At 44.0% G+C, this 16,114-nt stretch overlaps 1 protein-coding gene across 11 annotated transcripts in view; it reads right to left on the bottom strand.

Annotated features, from left to right (window-relative positions):
- The window catches only part of NRG1 (neuregulin 1), a 477,481-nt gene that overhangs the window by 81,494 nt on the left and 379,873 nt on the right, over nt 1-16,114 (bottom strand). For 3 of the 11 annotated variants that reach the window (XM_075740457.1, XM_075740454.1, XM_075740459.1), the window contains exon 1: nt 15,061-15,954. The exons of 7 other annotated variants lie outside the window; for them this stretch is intronic. In XM_075740457.1, coding sequence (XP_075596572.1) covers nt 15,061-15,688 — 628 coding nt within the window. In that variant the 5' untranslated portion in view covers nt 15,689-15,954. Of the gene's footprint in view, nt 1-15,060; nt 15,955-16,114 lie in introns of those variants that run through there. One more of the 11 variants, XM_075740456.1, reaches the window with a different exon arrangement.

The raw sequence follows: 16,114 nt of genomic DNA, 5'->3' as shown, positions 1-16,114 counted from the left end.
GTCCACTGGACCACTGAAGAAGAGCATCACATAGCAAAGACAAAGCAGAACTTGATCTCCCAGCTCTAAAGCCATGCCAAAATTATTTAACCTCTCCACCATCACTGGTGCTGGACCAATAGAGCAGAGGGCCTGGACATCCCTCTAAGGGCTGCTGCCTTTTGGATATTGTGCATTGTCCCAAAAAAGAGGCAGGATCCCTCCCTCTTGCAGTGCACAAGGATCATGCAGAGGCATTTGCCCCTGCAGTGGGCACCATGTGCTCTGTTTCCAGTAATTTCCCTGCAGTTTCAAACTAGAAACTTTCCAGAAGACTAATTTAATTTTAAAGTGTTGTCATGGTGTCCTGCCCTCACCACGAAGCAGCAGAATAATTTGGGCTGTGGCTGAAAACATGTTTGAATCTTCTGTAAATGGTATCATGGCAGAGCTGAACTCAGACATAAAGAGGATGAAGCTCCCTGGGGTGTCCCAGCAACTGGTCACATGCTGAGTTTGGTATAGGAGATATCATCACATGCAAACCTTCATTTCACCTCCCTCCTCAGATACAAGTCTGGCAGTGACCCAATCCCATGCATTTGTGGTCTGTACCAAGTCGTCTATCTGTAACAAATCCTGTATTAACATTGGCGTTTTCCACTCTGAAGCAATGGCATTAACCTATTCAGGAGCTGATTTCATGCAGGACACTTGGAATAAAGCACATCTAATGTAATCAATCTTGCATTTCTAGCTGAGGCAGTGCTTATGTTGCTTTTTGCTAACAGCAGCAGCTATACAGAACCTATACGTATAGTATCCCTGCTGCAGCGAAAAGCAAACTGGCAAGAGAAGAAAGGATTGTTCCTGGCATCATTTCCCCACCTACACAGCAGAAGGCAGAGCTGAAGCCAAGCAATTATCCTAAATTTATTACAGTAATGACAATAGTGAAGGGCAAAGCTAAAAAGTCTTTCTGGACAGGGCTGACCGACAAGAAGGGGTGTTTCTGCCAAAAAGATTGCACTCAGACCTATGAGTCCCCCATGGGTGTTCAGAGAGTGCTTGCGTCCTTTCTCCTACCTCAAGGGTCTGCCTTGCTGCCTGGTGAGCTGCAGCCAACCCTGCACTGCGTACTGGTCGGATGCCTGCACCCTCCCTGAGCAGCGCTCTGGGGTCTGCCCTCCCTCCTGGCCACAGGGCTGGCACCCTGCCACCGCCGCAGCAATGGGGTGGCAGACCCTTCATAGCTCCTCTTCCTCCCCACCGCCGCACTCCCCCGTCCATCAGAGCACGGGCACCTTCCTCCCCCAGCCCAAGCCGTGACTGCCACCCGGGGAGAAATTCTCTGGCCAGAGACATAGGAGGTGATGGTGCGAAGGTCATTTCTGCAACCTTGCTTTGTGGAAGTCTAGGCTGCTAAATTTAATGGGATTGAGGAACTGAGGTTTTGATCCATGCTATACACTGGACAGTGAAAAAACAGCCATGGGAGCAGACAGCATTCAAAATGACCAGCTGATTTTGTGCATTTATGCACAAAAATTGAAAGTAGCAAAGATTTGGAAAGAAGCAATCATTCCCTATTAAAAACAAACAAACAAAAAAGAAAACAAAACCAGAAAGAAACGCAAACAAATAAACAAACAAGCCATGCAGCTGGTTGAGGTTCAGCCAAAGGGTGAACAAGTCTTCGACATTCAAAGCTCTCAACTTTGCGAAATGTGATCCCCAGACTTTGGCTAAACTGACAATTGTCAAATGTCAATGAAGTACAACGTTGCTTTTTTTTTTTTTTCCCCCCGAAGGAAGCTGCTAGCTAACAGTCTATTACATTCAGTGAAGCAATGACAGAAAAACAGCCTAACTTGAAATGTCAGTATCTGATTTTTTTTACATTTATTTAATCCATTTTTAGTGATAAAAGCCAGAAAGGAATGTCTTCTAACAGTGAAGATGCATTGTCTTCCTATGTATTTTAAACAATATTTCTTATCACAAACTAAAAAAAAACCCCTGGAATTGAAGGATTCTGGAATGATTTTAGCTTTGTTGTATCTTTATGCAACCGTAGGCGCTACCCTTTATTTGTGACTTTTCTCCCCTTTCTGCCTGGATTTTCATTAGTACATGCTACCCTTTAAAGAGAGGACAGTTGCCTCTCATGCTGTAGGACTTCATTCTGGGTGCTGCCACAGGTTTCCTCTGTGATACTGTGTAAATCACTGAGGCCTCTGTTGGAGGAGCTGCTAGTACTCAGAGACTGTGAATTCATCCAAGCAAGGCAAAATATTTGTAAACTGTCACCTACGATGTTGTTATTGACTCACGGTCTGTAAAATGGGGCTGGTGAGTGTATTTCCTTAGTTTTCTCCCAGACTTGTGATGGATATGAGTGCAGGCTGTTGTCAAAATGTGTGTTGGTGGCTGTTAGTGGAAGATGACTCTGTTACGGTTCTCTTCATCTCATGCCATACAAACCGGGGTCCTAGCTGGTCCTGCAGCATGCTTTGCTGAGACCAGCAGCGATATTGCAAATCTCATGGCACCAGACCTGTGGCAATTCAGGCTAATAGTCTGAACAAAATCACTCTTACATCTGCAGCAACATCCTTCTCTACTTGCAGGTTTGGATATTCCCACACCCGTCCCCCTGACGCTTTCAAAGGAGAAGGTGAAGTGCCCCCCATAGCACAGCTTTGTGTGGTCCAGCTCAGGAATATCCCCCCCATCTTGAAAGGTGAACAGCTTCCCCAGCATTTAGGTACTGTTCAGCACGCAGCCCAAAGGGCTGGCACGCACCGCAGTGACATTTCAATCACAGTCGCCATTTCCCCTTCAGACTGAAGCCCATTAGCTGCTAAACCAGGCTACTTCCCGGCGCTCAGCTGAAGGAAGCACTTTGTTGGGAGTATAATCAATCTTACCACAAAACTCTGGCTGGTACTCTCTCAGGTGATTAAACAGTCACATGGGAGAAAAATGACACAATTCAAGGGCGGCTCTTAACCGAGCTAGGACATGAAAAATGGAAAGTGTCACTATATTACTTTGACTCCCTTACATCACCACCCCCAAAAAGGAGCCCTGAAGTGCAGCCCCTCTGTGATGGACTTATGCATAATTCAAAACACGATCTGCCTTCAGGAGCAGATCTCTGGGTCTGAGTCTGCCAAGAATGACAAGCAGCACAAGCTGCAAGGCTTCTCAAGCAATGAAAAGGGAAATCACTAACAGTGCGAGAAAATGAAGCACAAGAAGGACTGAGGTTGAGATCACACATGAGAAGTCACAAATTGACAACTGTAGAAGCTCTGTTAGCAAGTGAACATCCCCAGAAGCTCTCATAGTTTTACAGATATTTCTAGATTTGTGGTCCTTCTGCTACATAGTCTTCTCATGTTTTATAAATATTCACCATATCAGCTCCCCACAAGAATGGAACATATTACTCTTTATATTAGTAGAATTTAAAGCAGAATTAGTATTAGATTTCAAATGGTCATTCGAAGATTTCAAATGATCATTCCAAAGTTTCTTCTATTTTCGCATGCAAGATCAGAGAGGCTGAGCTGCAACTGGAAAGGTAGAGAGCATGTTTAATCCTGAACTCACCACAAGGTAAATCAAAGGCCAGTGTAGCTGAACTGCATATTAGTTTTCAGTGGAAACTAGAGTCTGTGTGTAGGTAAAGAGTTGTTTCAAGTAATTAAGAAATCTGCATTCATCCAAAGTCATCAGAAGGCGGGATCTGAATTTGCTAAAGCTTCTCTCTTGATAAGATTGGGATATGAACCAGTCACCTTGGGGCAGCAAGTTACCATGGTGCGATTGGTGACATTACTGGCTGGGACATGCATTCTTCCCGAGCAGTTGGTGGAGGTCAGTAAAAACTCCAGCAGTTGAACAAGCTTATTCTTAAAAAAACCTGTGGTTGATTTCTAGCTTGAATTATTTTCAGCTCACTTCTACATGACACAGAGTTTCCTTGCCAGACCTGACCACCTCAAAATTTCTCTTATATGACCTGTCATTACACAAAAGCCATGGTCAAGTCATTTGTCTGATCCTTCTTTATTGACTGACATTTTTAAGTCTTTCTCTGTAGGGGAAGTATTTATATGACTTGAACAAAATTTGCAAGCTGTATTTTTTAAAAACTTTGCCAGTGTTTCTGCTAAGTCATGATTTTGGATTAATTATCAGGAATGTTTTGTCATTATTCCATCACCATTTGTAAAACAGAGTATCATATGAAAATTAATAGATGAATGAAATGTAAGTTAACATCAGACAGTAGCACTGGTGTACCCATTTGTTAAAATCAATGTGTATTAGCATCCTGAAAGTATCAGTAATAAGCCCTTTGCAAAAGCAAAAGCAGAACATAACCACATATTACTCTGCAACTTGGGGAAATTGCTAGATACCTGTAAGGGGCAAGTCAATTTAGATACCAAATTCTTCCTTGAATGCTGGCATACTAATATGTCATGCTCGCTGGACCTCAGCCCTGTTCTGGAAACATCAGAATATTTTTCTGTTTTGTCTTCAGCCCCCTCCCCTCCCAGCTTCTGCCCAGCTAAGTGGCTTTAGGGAACTGATACTTCCTCTGAGTCACAGCCAGTGAATCTGCTTCCTGGGCTTGTCGCAGTTATCTGAATGCACTTACAGAACATGACTTTTTACTCCTCCCTCCAAATTTGGAGAAGGAAAAACTGCACACACTAAACAGTCGATTAGCAACAATTAGGAAAATTAGAGGGTGGCTTGAAAAGCTACTTATCTGAGAGATCTCCATTAATCTCTACAGAGAATTCAAATGCTTGGAGCTAGCAAGCAACAGAGAGGTTGCTAGCAATGTTCTTGAACCTTCACGTATTCACAAACCAGCATATTTGTTGGCATTACTGGCCAGATACCATTTTATAAAGCAAAAGGAGAATTTTGAGGTATCTTTCTGTTAATTGACTTTGAAGAAAAGCCTCTGTGTGCTAATGCACTTACTGGCTTTTTGATCCTGAAACACAGCCTTTCTTTGCACACAAACAGAATACATACACAGCCATACATCCTGAAAATTACATAGCTGAAGGAGTTTGCAAAAATTGCTGCCGATAACCTTCAAAATCTATTAATGCTATCACTAAATCAAAGTCTCCAAAAAGTAGGGTCGGCTGACAAACCTCCACGAGGCAATGGCTGGAGTGCACCACAGGCTTTTGAACAAAGTGGCAGGAGGGAATTCGATGACAGAGAGCCACTTTGGAGCACTTGTTGTACAGGCAAGTGACTCCAGCCCTTGGGGAGACCGGGGAAAATGGGGTACACAGGATCTCAGTGTCAGTGAGGAGCGTGCACTCAGCATGGCTGGATGGCAAGAGGATCTGCCCTGCAGAGGTTCCCTTAGAAATGAAGCATGGCCAAAGAATGGATGATTTCATCCATAGTCCAGCCCCTCAGCAGGGGGAAGAGCTGCTTCAGGATCTCCTGCAAGTCCCAGGCAGACTGCAGGTACCTGTGGCACTGGAAAACAGATTTCTCCTGCTTTCTTCTGATTCAGAAAGGATCAGACCTCCCTTGCTCTGTGGTGCATGGCAAATACATCCATTTCTTCCCAGTTTCCTGGAACTTTCCTGGCTATTTAATGATGTTCCTCCCTTGCAAATATGAGCTCAAGTCTCTCCAAGCTCCTGTATCAACACAGCAGGAAGCCTTTTGTCATCCCTCTTATCCTGTGCTTTTTAATTCCTAAAACCCTAACAACACAGTCTCTAGTTTGTTCCCTGACCAGCACAGACTAGATTCAGAAATGATCATTCTTCCATTCCCCTACAGTTGTCTGTCTCACTCTGACACACTTCATTTCCCTTGCTAAGGCAGTATTACCCTCACACTGCTAACTGTTCTGCTAAGCAAACCCACAACCCAAGAAACACTATCTTGAAAATACAAAAATATCTTTAAAATCATGGCTATCTTGACATGACTAGCCATTGTGACTTTCTTGATATAATCATGCTGCTTAATTCCCATGTCCTGTGATGACAAAAGATGCTTGGGCATCATGCAACCCTGCCAGGCTGTGTCCATGCAGCAGAGACACTGTAGGACAGAAATGCAAGAGACCCATCACATATGCAAAGTGTCTTTAAGCTGGGTAGACAGGAGCGATGCACAAACACCTAATCCTTCCCTCCCTCAGATTCATGCTCTTGAGCTGTTTCTGCTTTTAGAAGGAAGAACCAAATGTTGCAGGAGCTGAGACAATAAAGTGAATGCAGGGCAAACTGATGCAGTGGTCCTTGGGCCAACAATGGGAGAATTGTCAGCAGGCCACAGAAGGAGGATTCTCTGAAAGCATGAGCAGAAGTCAAGCAAACAGGGGAAGCTGCACAGTTAAAACCACTGAGCTGACCTCCAGTCCCCCCAAGAACCCTTGCTGAGGGCATCCTTCAGAGCAGGACAGGACCAGCTGGGGAATGAGAGAGCTGAAACTCCTCCTAAAATGCACACAGCATTGCCAAGGATGGGCAATATTGGTCTTTTTTTCCCTTGACTCACCCTTAGGATTGTTGTTCTACCCCAGTAAGAAACACCGTGCAACCTTGAGGGTCAAGAAGCAGGACAGTGAGGGCCCCTGTATGTGTGAGACATTGGTCTTCTGCTCTGACTGGACATCATTACTTATTTACTGTTTAAAATATTAAACAGACACTGGTGCTAGTTCATGCATCTTGGGTGCTTCTGAAAAGTGACTGAGAGACTAAGCAGTTTTTGTCCTTCGTTGGGATTTTGGACTAGCCCCCATATAAGTATCATATCAAAATTACAGCTCTATTTATCTGAAAACTAAGAAAGCATGAAGGGGGATGAAATAATTCAAGGACTGCAAACAATTCCCTCCATAGGGAGAATTATGGACCTCAGCTTGCCTGTCTTGTCAAACAGGCTTATCCAAAGCTGAGCTGATTACAGTGTATGTGCACCTTTGTCAGGGGAAAATACATGGCATGGAAGAGCGTTTTAATCTAGGAGAGAAAGGTGTAAATGAATGAATGGCCAGAATACAAACACATATTTTCAAAGTCAAAGTAGGCGGCTCTGTTTAGAAGAGAAGCTAGAATAAAGGAAAAGGCAGAAACTGTCTCGCTCTCAGTCTTCACACCACAGACAGTGGGGGTCTGGAACAAACCTTAGCTGGGAGGATACTCTGTCTCATGTAGGTCATGGACCGAGCATCACAGTGCCCTGCTAGGTCTTACAGACCTATGAACCTGAGAAGCTTTATGCCAGTGAAAATTCAGGCCATTTCATTCAGGCTGAAAAACTGAATTAATTACTCAGATTAATTTAGTATAGTGAAAAGCATAAGTTTCTCTGCTTGAGATCCAGTTCCAGTAGCTTTACACTGGCTTCCAGTTACCACCTTAGAAGATTCAAGTCATCTTTTATGAGCTCGGAGTCTTGTCTTTTTTTTCATAAGAGAAAGGCTTTTGAACGAGCTTGATACTCTTTTTTTCTCCTTTGATCTGTCTAATCACATGAATTAATTGACTGTTAAAAATTGTAAAATTCAAATCTCTTTCAGGAATTCCATAGAAATACTGAACTATGTCATGAATCATGCTTACTCCCCCCAGTGCCATGTGACTACCAAGCCAGTATTGATTTCCTTTCATCTCAAAAACTGAAGCAATATTCATTGCCAAAATAAAAAGCTGTCTGAGTTATGAGAATGCACTGCCAGCAAGTTCCAGGATGAAGCATAGATATAAAAAAGAAAAACTGGGGGAGGGGGTAGTGAAAGCATATGTGAAAAAGCTGAATATACTCTGCAAGAAGATATATATTAAAATAAAGCTTTCATAATAACACAATACAGAAGCAAGGGTAATAGACGGATGCCACAATACCACCAATCTTGTCCAGAGCTGGATGGACCTTGCCTCTGGTTTACCTTAGAGCAGCCCTGAGTAGTGGGCAGCCATGTCTCACTGGATTTGTTCCTGCCCATTTTAACCTTTTCTTTTGTCTCAGTTACTAAGACTGTATTAGAGAGGGAGGGCGGAGATGAGAGACAGGATGAGACAGGACAGGCTGTAAATAAGCAGACATTACATTGCCCAAAAATAATGCATAGGTCTTTCTCCCTTGCTGCTTTCAAGAGCTCTCTAATTGCCAAACAACAGACATGCTCAGGCTCTTGAGTTTAATGTGTACCTCCTACCGAGTCTGGTACTTCATATAACATTTTAACGTGAAAGATCAAGATGTGATTCACAGTGCTTACTCTCCAGGAAACTGGGCTCCCTGCAGTACAAATGGTAAAGGTAGCCAGTGTGCCTGCTATAAAGCAATCCACAAAAAGGCAGCGCCTGCTCCTCTCCGTGGTCTGTCTGGGGAAGAAGAGGGCAGAAGCTCTTAGCAGGAGATAGTCTAAAGCCGCCCACCCATCTCCAAGCTACACACCATGACTCAGTGCTTCCTTGATTTCGTGTAGCCTGAACACGACCTGAAGCACAAAGACTCCCGTCTTTGCTTAACTTAGTACCTTGTAACAAAAAAGACATCTTTGGGTCCAAAGAGATCTGAATTCCTCAAAGAAAACAGTTGTCTTCCCTCAGTCAGAGAAAGCCTTTTCTCCTAACACTGCCCCATCTTAGGTGAAGCAGGCTTTTTCCTTTCAGAATTCTTTCATCACCTGCTGTGGCCTCTCCTACGGCTGTCTGCCCTTTCCTGACAGAGAGCCAGAGAAGTCTCTGCCCAGGTACTGTCTGCAGGAGATTGGCATCACATGTGCTTTCCCTGAACCAGCTGCCTCATTGCATTGCTATTGATTCCGAGTTGGATTTCTGCAGCAAATCTATTGCATTTCCATTAGCAAGACTGCAAATGATGAAAACGCTCATTTATATCATTCCAGCTCTGCATCACAATTAACCTGCTACTTAGCCTCCAGCAAGCCAAATTCTGCCTTCTCATCTGATGCAGAGAAAGTTCCCCAAGGTTTCTCTGCACCCAAAAGTTAGGCTCTACAAATCTGAGGTGGGCCGCTATGTGTGTTTATTTGCAGTGCATGAATAGGAAATAAAACATTTCATTTAGAAGTACAATACACACTGAAGAATGATAATTTCAGTCCGCTGCAGTGGAAATCCAAACCCTGGGTTTTGTTATGACATCAATATTTAATCAATTTTGCTTAGAAACTTATGATGCAGTACAGTCCCAGATGTCATTTTTAATAAAGAAACAATGGCCATACACTCTGTATAGCTATTGTATTTTCTGTACTCATATATACGTATGTATATAGATGAGGAGGGAGGCCATGCAGAAGTTCCATGTAGCATGAATACCTAACTTATTCTCAGTGAAGTTTACAAAGTAACATGAGGCTTTTAAAAAGGAATATAAGTGCAGACTACTATTTTGCACTGAGAAATTCCAACTGTTACAAAGAGAAAATACTTCAGGAAATACTGCTTTTGCTCCATCATGTTTTGCACATGATGCGTAGTGAACAAAATAAATCCATATCCATGAGGGAGTTTTGAAAGCCATGAATTTGAGGTGCTTGTCCCAAGAAAAAGAAATGCAGGACCGATCAGTTCAGTCCTCTGCATGTTAAATAGAAGAACTGTTTCTATGCAAGCAATGAATGTTAAAAAGGAAGATGGTAGAGATACAAAAAGAGACAAAACAATAAATTTGTCTGAACAAACTGTGTGTTTGTTAAGGGCATTTTAAAGACAGTGTAACTAACTGGACTGGGGAGAGAAGTTTCAGTTATCGCTTTAGAAAGCTTAATGAACCTGAACTCCCTAAAAATTACAGCACCTTATGCATCTCACCCCACCAGTCCCAATCCCACTTCACTCTGAGTGTTCCTGCCACAAGTAAGTGCGTCTGTAAGCCACCACGACCTTTGGGACAGCAGAGAAAGAAATGTTTCAGGGAAATACAGACTGGCTGGCTCAGTGCAGTGGCACTTGCTTTATTGCTGCTTGTTAATGGAGGCCCGGTTGTGTCTCCAGGGCTTACTAAGATCAGCATCTCTTTATTACGCTCTTGAGTTAGGCTTAGAACTTGTCTGGTATCTTAACCATGTTTAATTATAACTTTCCTGTGAAGAGATATTGTTAATTCACGGGACATGTCAAAGAAAAGTCATGGCTTTCAAAAATGAGTCTTCATATTGTGTAGCAGACATTTAACTTAGGAAGTGAATTGCAAGGTTTGTCTCCCTGTACACTCATTAGAAAAAAAGACTTACTCCTGCTAGACTCACGCTGGGAATTGCCTGGGGGACATCTCTTCCTTTGTGCTGAATAGGAAGCTGAAGGCCACCTAGCTTCCTAATGTAGGCACTTAAGTCAGGTATCTGAAGCTAATCAACATCAATACTCTATCAGAAATGGAGCAACGTCTGCTTTAAGGTGCTATTTTCCTGCATCTTCAAGATTTGGGGAAAAAACAATCATCTCCTTTGTAGTGCTGCCCTGCATAATAACAGTGAGCGGTGAAAAAGCTGGTATATAGCCTGTGCTGTATCATCTGCTCTACCCTCCTGCGAGTACCATCCCCTGCGGCTCTCCAAGACATCCCTGACCTTGACGCTTTCAGAGGGTGGCAGGCATGGACTCAACCCTATGGCGTTGTGATGGGGATTTGAACTGCAGAGCATGGATCAGACTTAGTCTGTTTCAAGAAAAAGAACAAATACCATGTGAAGCTGTTATGAACAAACCCTTGCTGTCCATAAATCTAAGCCTTCAGCTGGGCTGCAGCACCTATAACTGGAAGGAAATGCTCCTTCCAGCCTGCCAGAGAGGTAAAATACAGACCTTCACAAATCACTTTGTACAGGAGAAGGGATATCAAATGAAGAGCTGAGAATGAACAAGCAGAGGTGAAAGAGGCAGACAGAAATTGTCATGAATATTTACAGTATGATACCAAAACAAGGGACGGGCTAGCTTTCTTTCCATTTTTCCCATCCCTAGCTGTAAAAAGAAAAGAAATTCAGCCATTATGCCTGGATAACTTTGGAGGGGAGCTGAGACCATTTCCTAGGTAAACGCCCACCACCAGTCCTCAGAGGCACTCTTTTAACACTTTTTCCACTGAGGATGAGAGAGCAGCAGCCTTTGCTGATGCTGGCCCAGCGCAGCTGAAGTGGCAGCAGAAATCAGAAACACGAGAAGGGAGCAGTCCCAGTCAGGGGTGGTTGACAGCAGTGCACAGCCCTTTCTCCGCTTTACCGTGTTTTCCAGGTGAGGGCCAGCACTGGTGAGGTAGGAGGGAGCCCTGCCTGCGCCTGAGGGGCATGCACAGGTCTGGGGCTGCACCCACCCTCCCACCTCTGCGTGTGGCCAGCAAAACTCAGTGGGCACAGAGGTAGGGAGATGCAGAGATGCCTGTTGGTCACCTACTGGCCACCAGCATGGTGGAAGGCGTGCAGCTGGCCTGACAGTGCACGGCACTCGAGGTGGCCAGGGAAGTCAAAAGTGGAAAGGATGCAGGGGCAGCATGGCCGTGCTGCCATGGAGACGCATCCTTTGGACCCTGCCGTCCGCCGGCCCTTTTGCTCTGCTCACAGAAAGCCACTCCAGTAAAGTCGTCGTGCTGGGGGCTATGTCCTGCTCTGCCTCTTGTGTGCCCCATGGCACCTCACCAAGTCAGGAGAGCTGTGATCCCAAAGCCAAGGGCTCAGGCTCCTCTGCTTTGAGGCAGAGCCAAAATGCAGGAGCACTCTACTCCTTTGGAAGAGCTGTCACCCCAGAAAGGCAACGCCACGTGGACCTTGGTGGGTGGTTTGAGGCAAAATCTGCTTAAATGGAAAGAAAAGGCAGTGGGAAGACCGGTAAAGAGGGGAGTGGCTGGTTTGCAGATATATAGATGCAGTTATTACAAAAACACTGTTTTGACAGTACTACAGAGCCGCATCTATTATCAGCTTGGGTAAAGGGTGGAATTGTATTTAAAGGTGATGGTGTAGGAAGAAGTAAAATTTAGCTCCCGAACTGTGTTAGTGCTTTTACAATCTGCATGTCTTCTCAGAGGGAGGGAGATTGTAGGTTAGTGTATAATATTATATCCTGCTTGTAATGAAATCTTCTCTAGTGTAATTACGCTAAGATTGACACGCTCCCTAAATATGGGAATGCTTTAAAACATCCACCTTTCCTTTCTCTTTCAGCAAAGGAGAAATGATATTACAATATAAAATGGAAACCAAACAGAAAGGAAGAGATTATTTCTGTATCGATAAGGGGCAAAGTACAATAATAGGAGTGAGACCAGTCTTGAATCTAATGCACCAGACACAATTACTAGGATTGTCTCTCTTCTGCTTTCTCTCCCAGGCTCCAGGAGAAAGAAGAATCAATTAGCTCTCAGCAGACTATGACCTTGAAGGATACAGCTTTAAGGGGAATATGCTGAGTAAGACAGAAAGGGAGGAGGAGAAGAAGAGAAAAGGATTTGGAAACTCATGGAAGGGCCTGGTTCAGAAACAATACATCAGCCACAGAATATGAGATGTTTCAGGGTTTTTTTATTTCTGCACTGGAAAAAAAATTTATCAGCACAAAAGGGGCTTTCTGGGAACAAGTTACCTCACTCTGCCTGAAATGGAAAAAAGGACACTGAGAGGCAAAAGAAGGGACAATCCAATTTGCAGATGCTACTTTGCAAGCCATCTCTCTGAGAATTTTATAGCTGTCAAAGGCATTCATAAAAAAAAAGTTATCACTGATGCAATGTGTCAACCTCTCCAACAAATCTTGCTCTACATAAAACACAATGATGTGTTTGAAATGCAGCTGTTTCAAAAACCCCAAGACAGTGTTTTTAGAGCTGTCCAAAAAGTTCTTTCAATGCTTCTTTGAATTCTTAGGCAGATCTTCTGCAGTGTAGTTTTTCCAGCTGTATTTTCTTATTTTCCTTTGCAGCCCCTTGCCATAGTCAGAATTATATGCCACAGTTAAAAGTAAATACTGTCTACACAACCTTCTCCCTCAGAGCAACCCAAACATGACCTGCTGCTGGTTCTCCCTCTCTTTTCAGTCTGGAAATCTATGATGCCTTAACACACATTTATCATAAAAAAATTAAGGCAATAGTAAAAAAACCAAACAACAACTCAACCCAATCACCTAATTTCTGGACAACCATTTATTTCCCAGATATGAGCAGATCTGAATGCAGACAATGGCTTTTTGTCAGCGACTGCTCCAAAGAACTTCTTTTTTTCCCCCCTTCACTTACTTCAGAGATGAATTTAGCAGGTTATTGATAAAGGCTTGCCTCATGTGTGGAAATTCAAGAGAGTGAGGGTTGTCTGGGCATAACTAGCTTTTGGTTGCTTCTTCTTCTTCTTGCACAAGAGAGGTTATTTTGACTGGTGGTCCCTGGCCACTTTATGAAGCAAAAAGTGCTGTCACTTATGATATCTACACTACAAAAAACATTTTCTGCATCAGAAATAAATAAATAAATAAATAAATAATTAAATAAGTCACCTAGTACAGTTCTATGTAACTGCAAAGGTGGTTAAGTGCCCCAATAATTCAAGTAATGATGTCTTACTTCCCACAGACAAAGCCCCCGTCATTTAATTGTACAGCAATATTTCTATATTAGACTGTTTCCATCAGACAAATTACTTTTAATCCAAAGGCTGGTTGTCACCCATTATCTAAGCCAAAACCAGCAGGGCTTTTACAGGAATACTTAAAATTTTCTTTCAGTGATTTTGGAATTGCTGTTCAGGACTGACTCTCAGCTGGAAGGCCCTCCACTGAAATCACTGTAGTTATGCTCATTTTCACCCACAAGGTGGTTGGCCCACAATGTTATATCTAGTCCAATTGCCACATACCTATACGGAGTCCAGTCCTAGTGGGGCTAAGCTTAGTAGTGAACTTCTGGTGACTTCAGGGCTCCAGGGTGAGTTCTACCTCCTGTACCACCTGCCAGGTGGCCATTCTGCGGCATTACTGGGAAGGCACCACGGAGAATAAATGAGATGGGGTCCTGCAAAGCCATTTGCGAGGAACAAGGTTGCTCATTCTGATCACTGCAGTTTTCCAAAGGAAACCTCAGCCCTGCGCTCTTGGCACATCAGCACACTGCCTTTTCTTTTACTAGAGTTGCACAATTTTACAGGGCTTACAAATTGCTGGCTTGATCAGATCCAGATTTGATGGGTTAAAACAATAAATGTCAAAGAAATTACACTTCAGCAATGCGGTATTTTGACATTTTATGATTGCTGTTGACAGAATAATCCAGGTACCCTGCATATTTTTTGCTTTAAGGATGAGCAAAGACTAATTTGGAAACTGACCCCTCCTGCACTGGCAAAAATGCTTTCCTGAAATACCCCACAAAAGTCAACGAGGCAATGTCTGAGAAACATGTTCAAGAAGAATCAGCTCCTGGATGAGAGGAAAGATGCAGAGAAATGTGTCCTATGCTCTTAAGAGAAAGGGAAAGATCATAAGCTAACTGCTAAATTAATAATTCCCGGTCTCTAACTGCTTCAAATATGCTGTTGCTCTTTCCCACTGTTCTCTCTGACTGTTTCAGGAGGATGACAGGGATGTTTGCCAGCAACAGACTTCAGGAAGAAGGTAGCAGAAGTGCTCTGCAGGCAAGGCAAAGAAAATGAACACACATGGAAGATCCAGCACAGGACACAAATCAAATTTATAAGAAAAATATGCTGATAGATCATGTGGAATAGGTATCAGATAAACCCTTGAAGTGAATCACATACTTCACTACAAGTCGATAGAGAGAAAAGGGTGGTACTGGCACTTTACAAAGTCCCAAATGAAGCCCTCTTCATTGTCGTGCACATCTCTGAGCTAAGTTCAGAGGCTCTTAGGTGCTCTCCTCAGAACGTAACCCATGCTATACCCATGTTAGCACATTTAAGCTTTGCATGCCAATCACATGTCCTCCTTGAGGACAGCAGCAGAACAGTTAAGTGCTTCTTTTTTTTTTTTTTTTTTTTTTTTTTTTTTTGTGGAAGGAGAAACAAAGAAACACATAGCTTCTACTTACAAAGTTTTGGAGCAGCTTGAAGATTGGTTTCTGTTGCTTGTGCCTGAGACGCTGTGGTAGGCTCCAGGGCAGGTGGTGACAGCGAAGGTGCGGCAGAGGACAACAACCCAACATCTAGGATGCGGTTATACAGAGAAGGCTGGAGGAACGGTTTGGAGGGCACGAGCGAGCTGTCAGTTTGCACTGTCACTTCAGCCTTGCTCTTGGGGCTAGGTACGGGGAAGGGTGAGGCATACACCTCCGAAGGCACCCAGGCAGACAGAGCTGTAGGATCCACAGCGCTCTTTGGGTCTTGTCCTATCCTCCCAGGGTCAAGGTGGGTAGGAGAGTCATACTCAAAAATCTTGTCCACAAAGACCCACTTGAGGCCAGCAATGCAGAGGCAAAGGCTGAGCAGGCATGCCAGGATAGGGGCGATGCAGATCTTTTCAGAGTTGAGGCAGCCCTTCAGTCGCTCTGCCTCCAGGCACACACAGCAGGTTGCGGCCAGGCCTGCTAGCCCCTGGACCCTCCTGTCCTCTCTTTGGGTCCCCGGCATGTTCTCCTCAGCCGGGAGCCCGTCGAGGGACGCGTCAGGGCTCAGCTGAGCTGAGGGGCTGGGGAAAGTGTCGGCAGCTACTTCAGACATGTTTAAGCATCAGCTCTCAAACAGCTCACCTCCAAAAGGCCTTAACTCTATCACAGTCCATTACTGTGAGACACAGACAAAAAGAGATGGTAGTAATAGTCACAGCGCTCTGCAAAAATCACAGGGTGGGAGTCAACAAAAGGTCTGAGCTCAGCAACATCATCCGAACTGGGAGAGAAGTAACGCACAGGAAAAATAAGATCTCCCCTATCCCCCCTGCCCTTGAGCTCTCTGTCACTCTCTCTGCCTCTCTGAAGCAAGAGTAGCTTTGCAATTACTGAGCTCCTGTTTGGTGGCCACTTTTATAATTCCTTAAACACCTCTCAAGCAATTCCAGGTCTTCTGTGGGAGGGAAGAAACATCCCCCCAAAAGCAAGCACAACAAAACAAAACGGGGAAGGAGGGCGACAAGAGAAAGAAAACCAC

The sequence above is a fragment of the Balearica regulorum genome, chromosome Z (assembly GCF_011004875.1).
Source record: "Balearica regulorum gibbericeps isolate bBalReg1 chromosome Z, bBalReg1.pri, whole genome shotgun sequence".
Taxonomy (NCBI): Eukaryota; Metazoa; Chordata; class Aves; order Gruiformes; family Gruidae; genus Balearica; species Balearica regulorum.
Note: the sequence above shows the minus strand (reverse complement) of the source record. Positions and strands in the feature narration are given on the sequence as shown.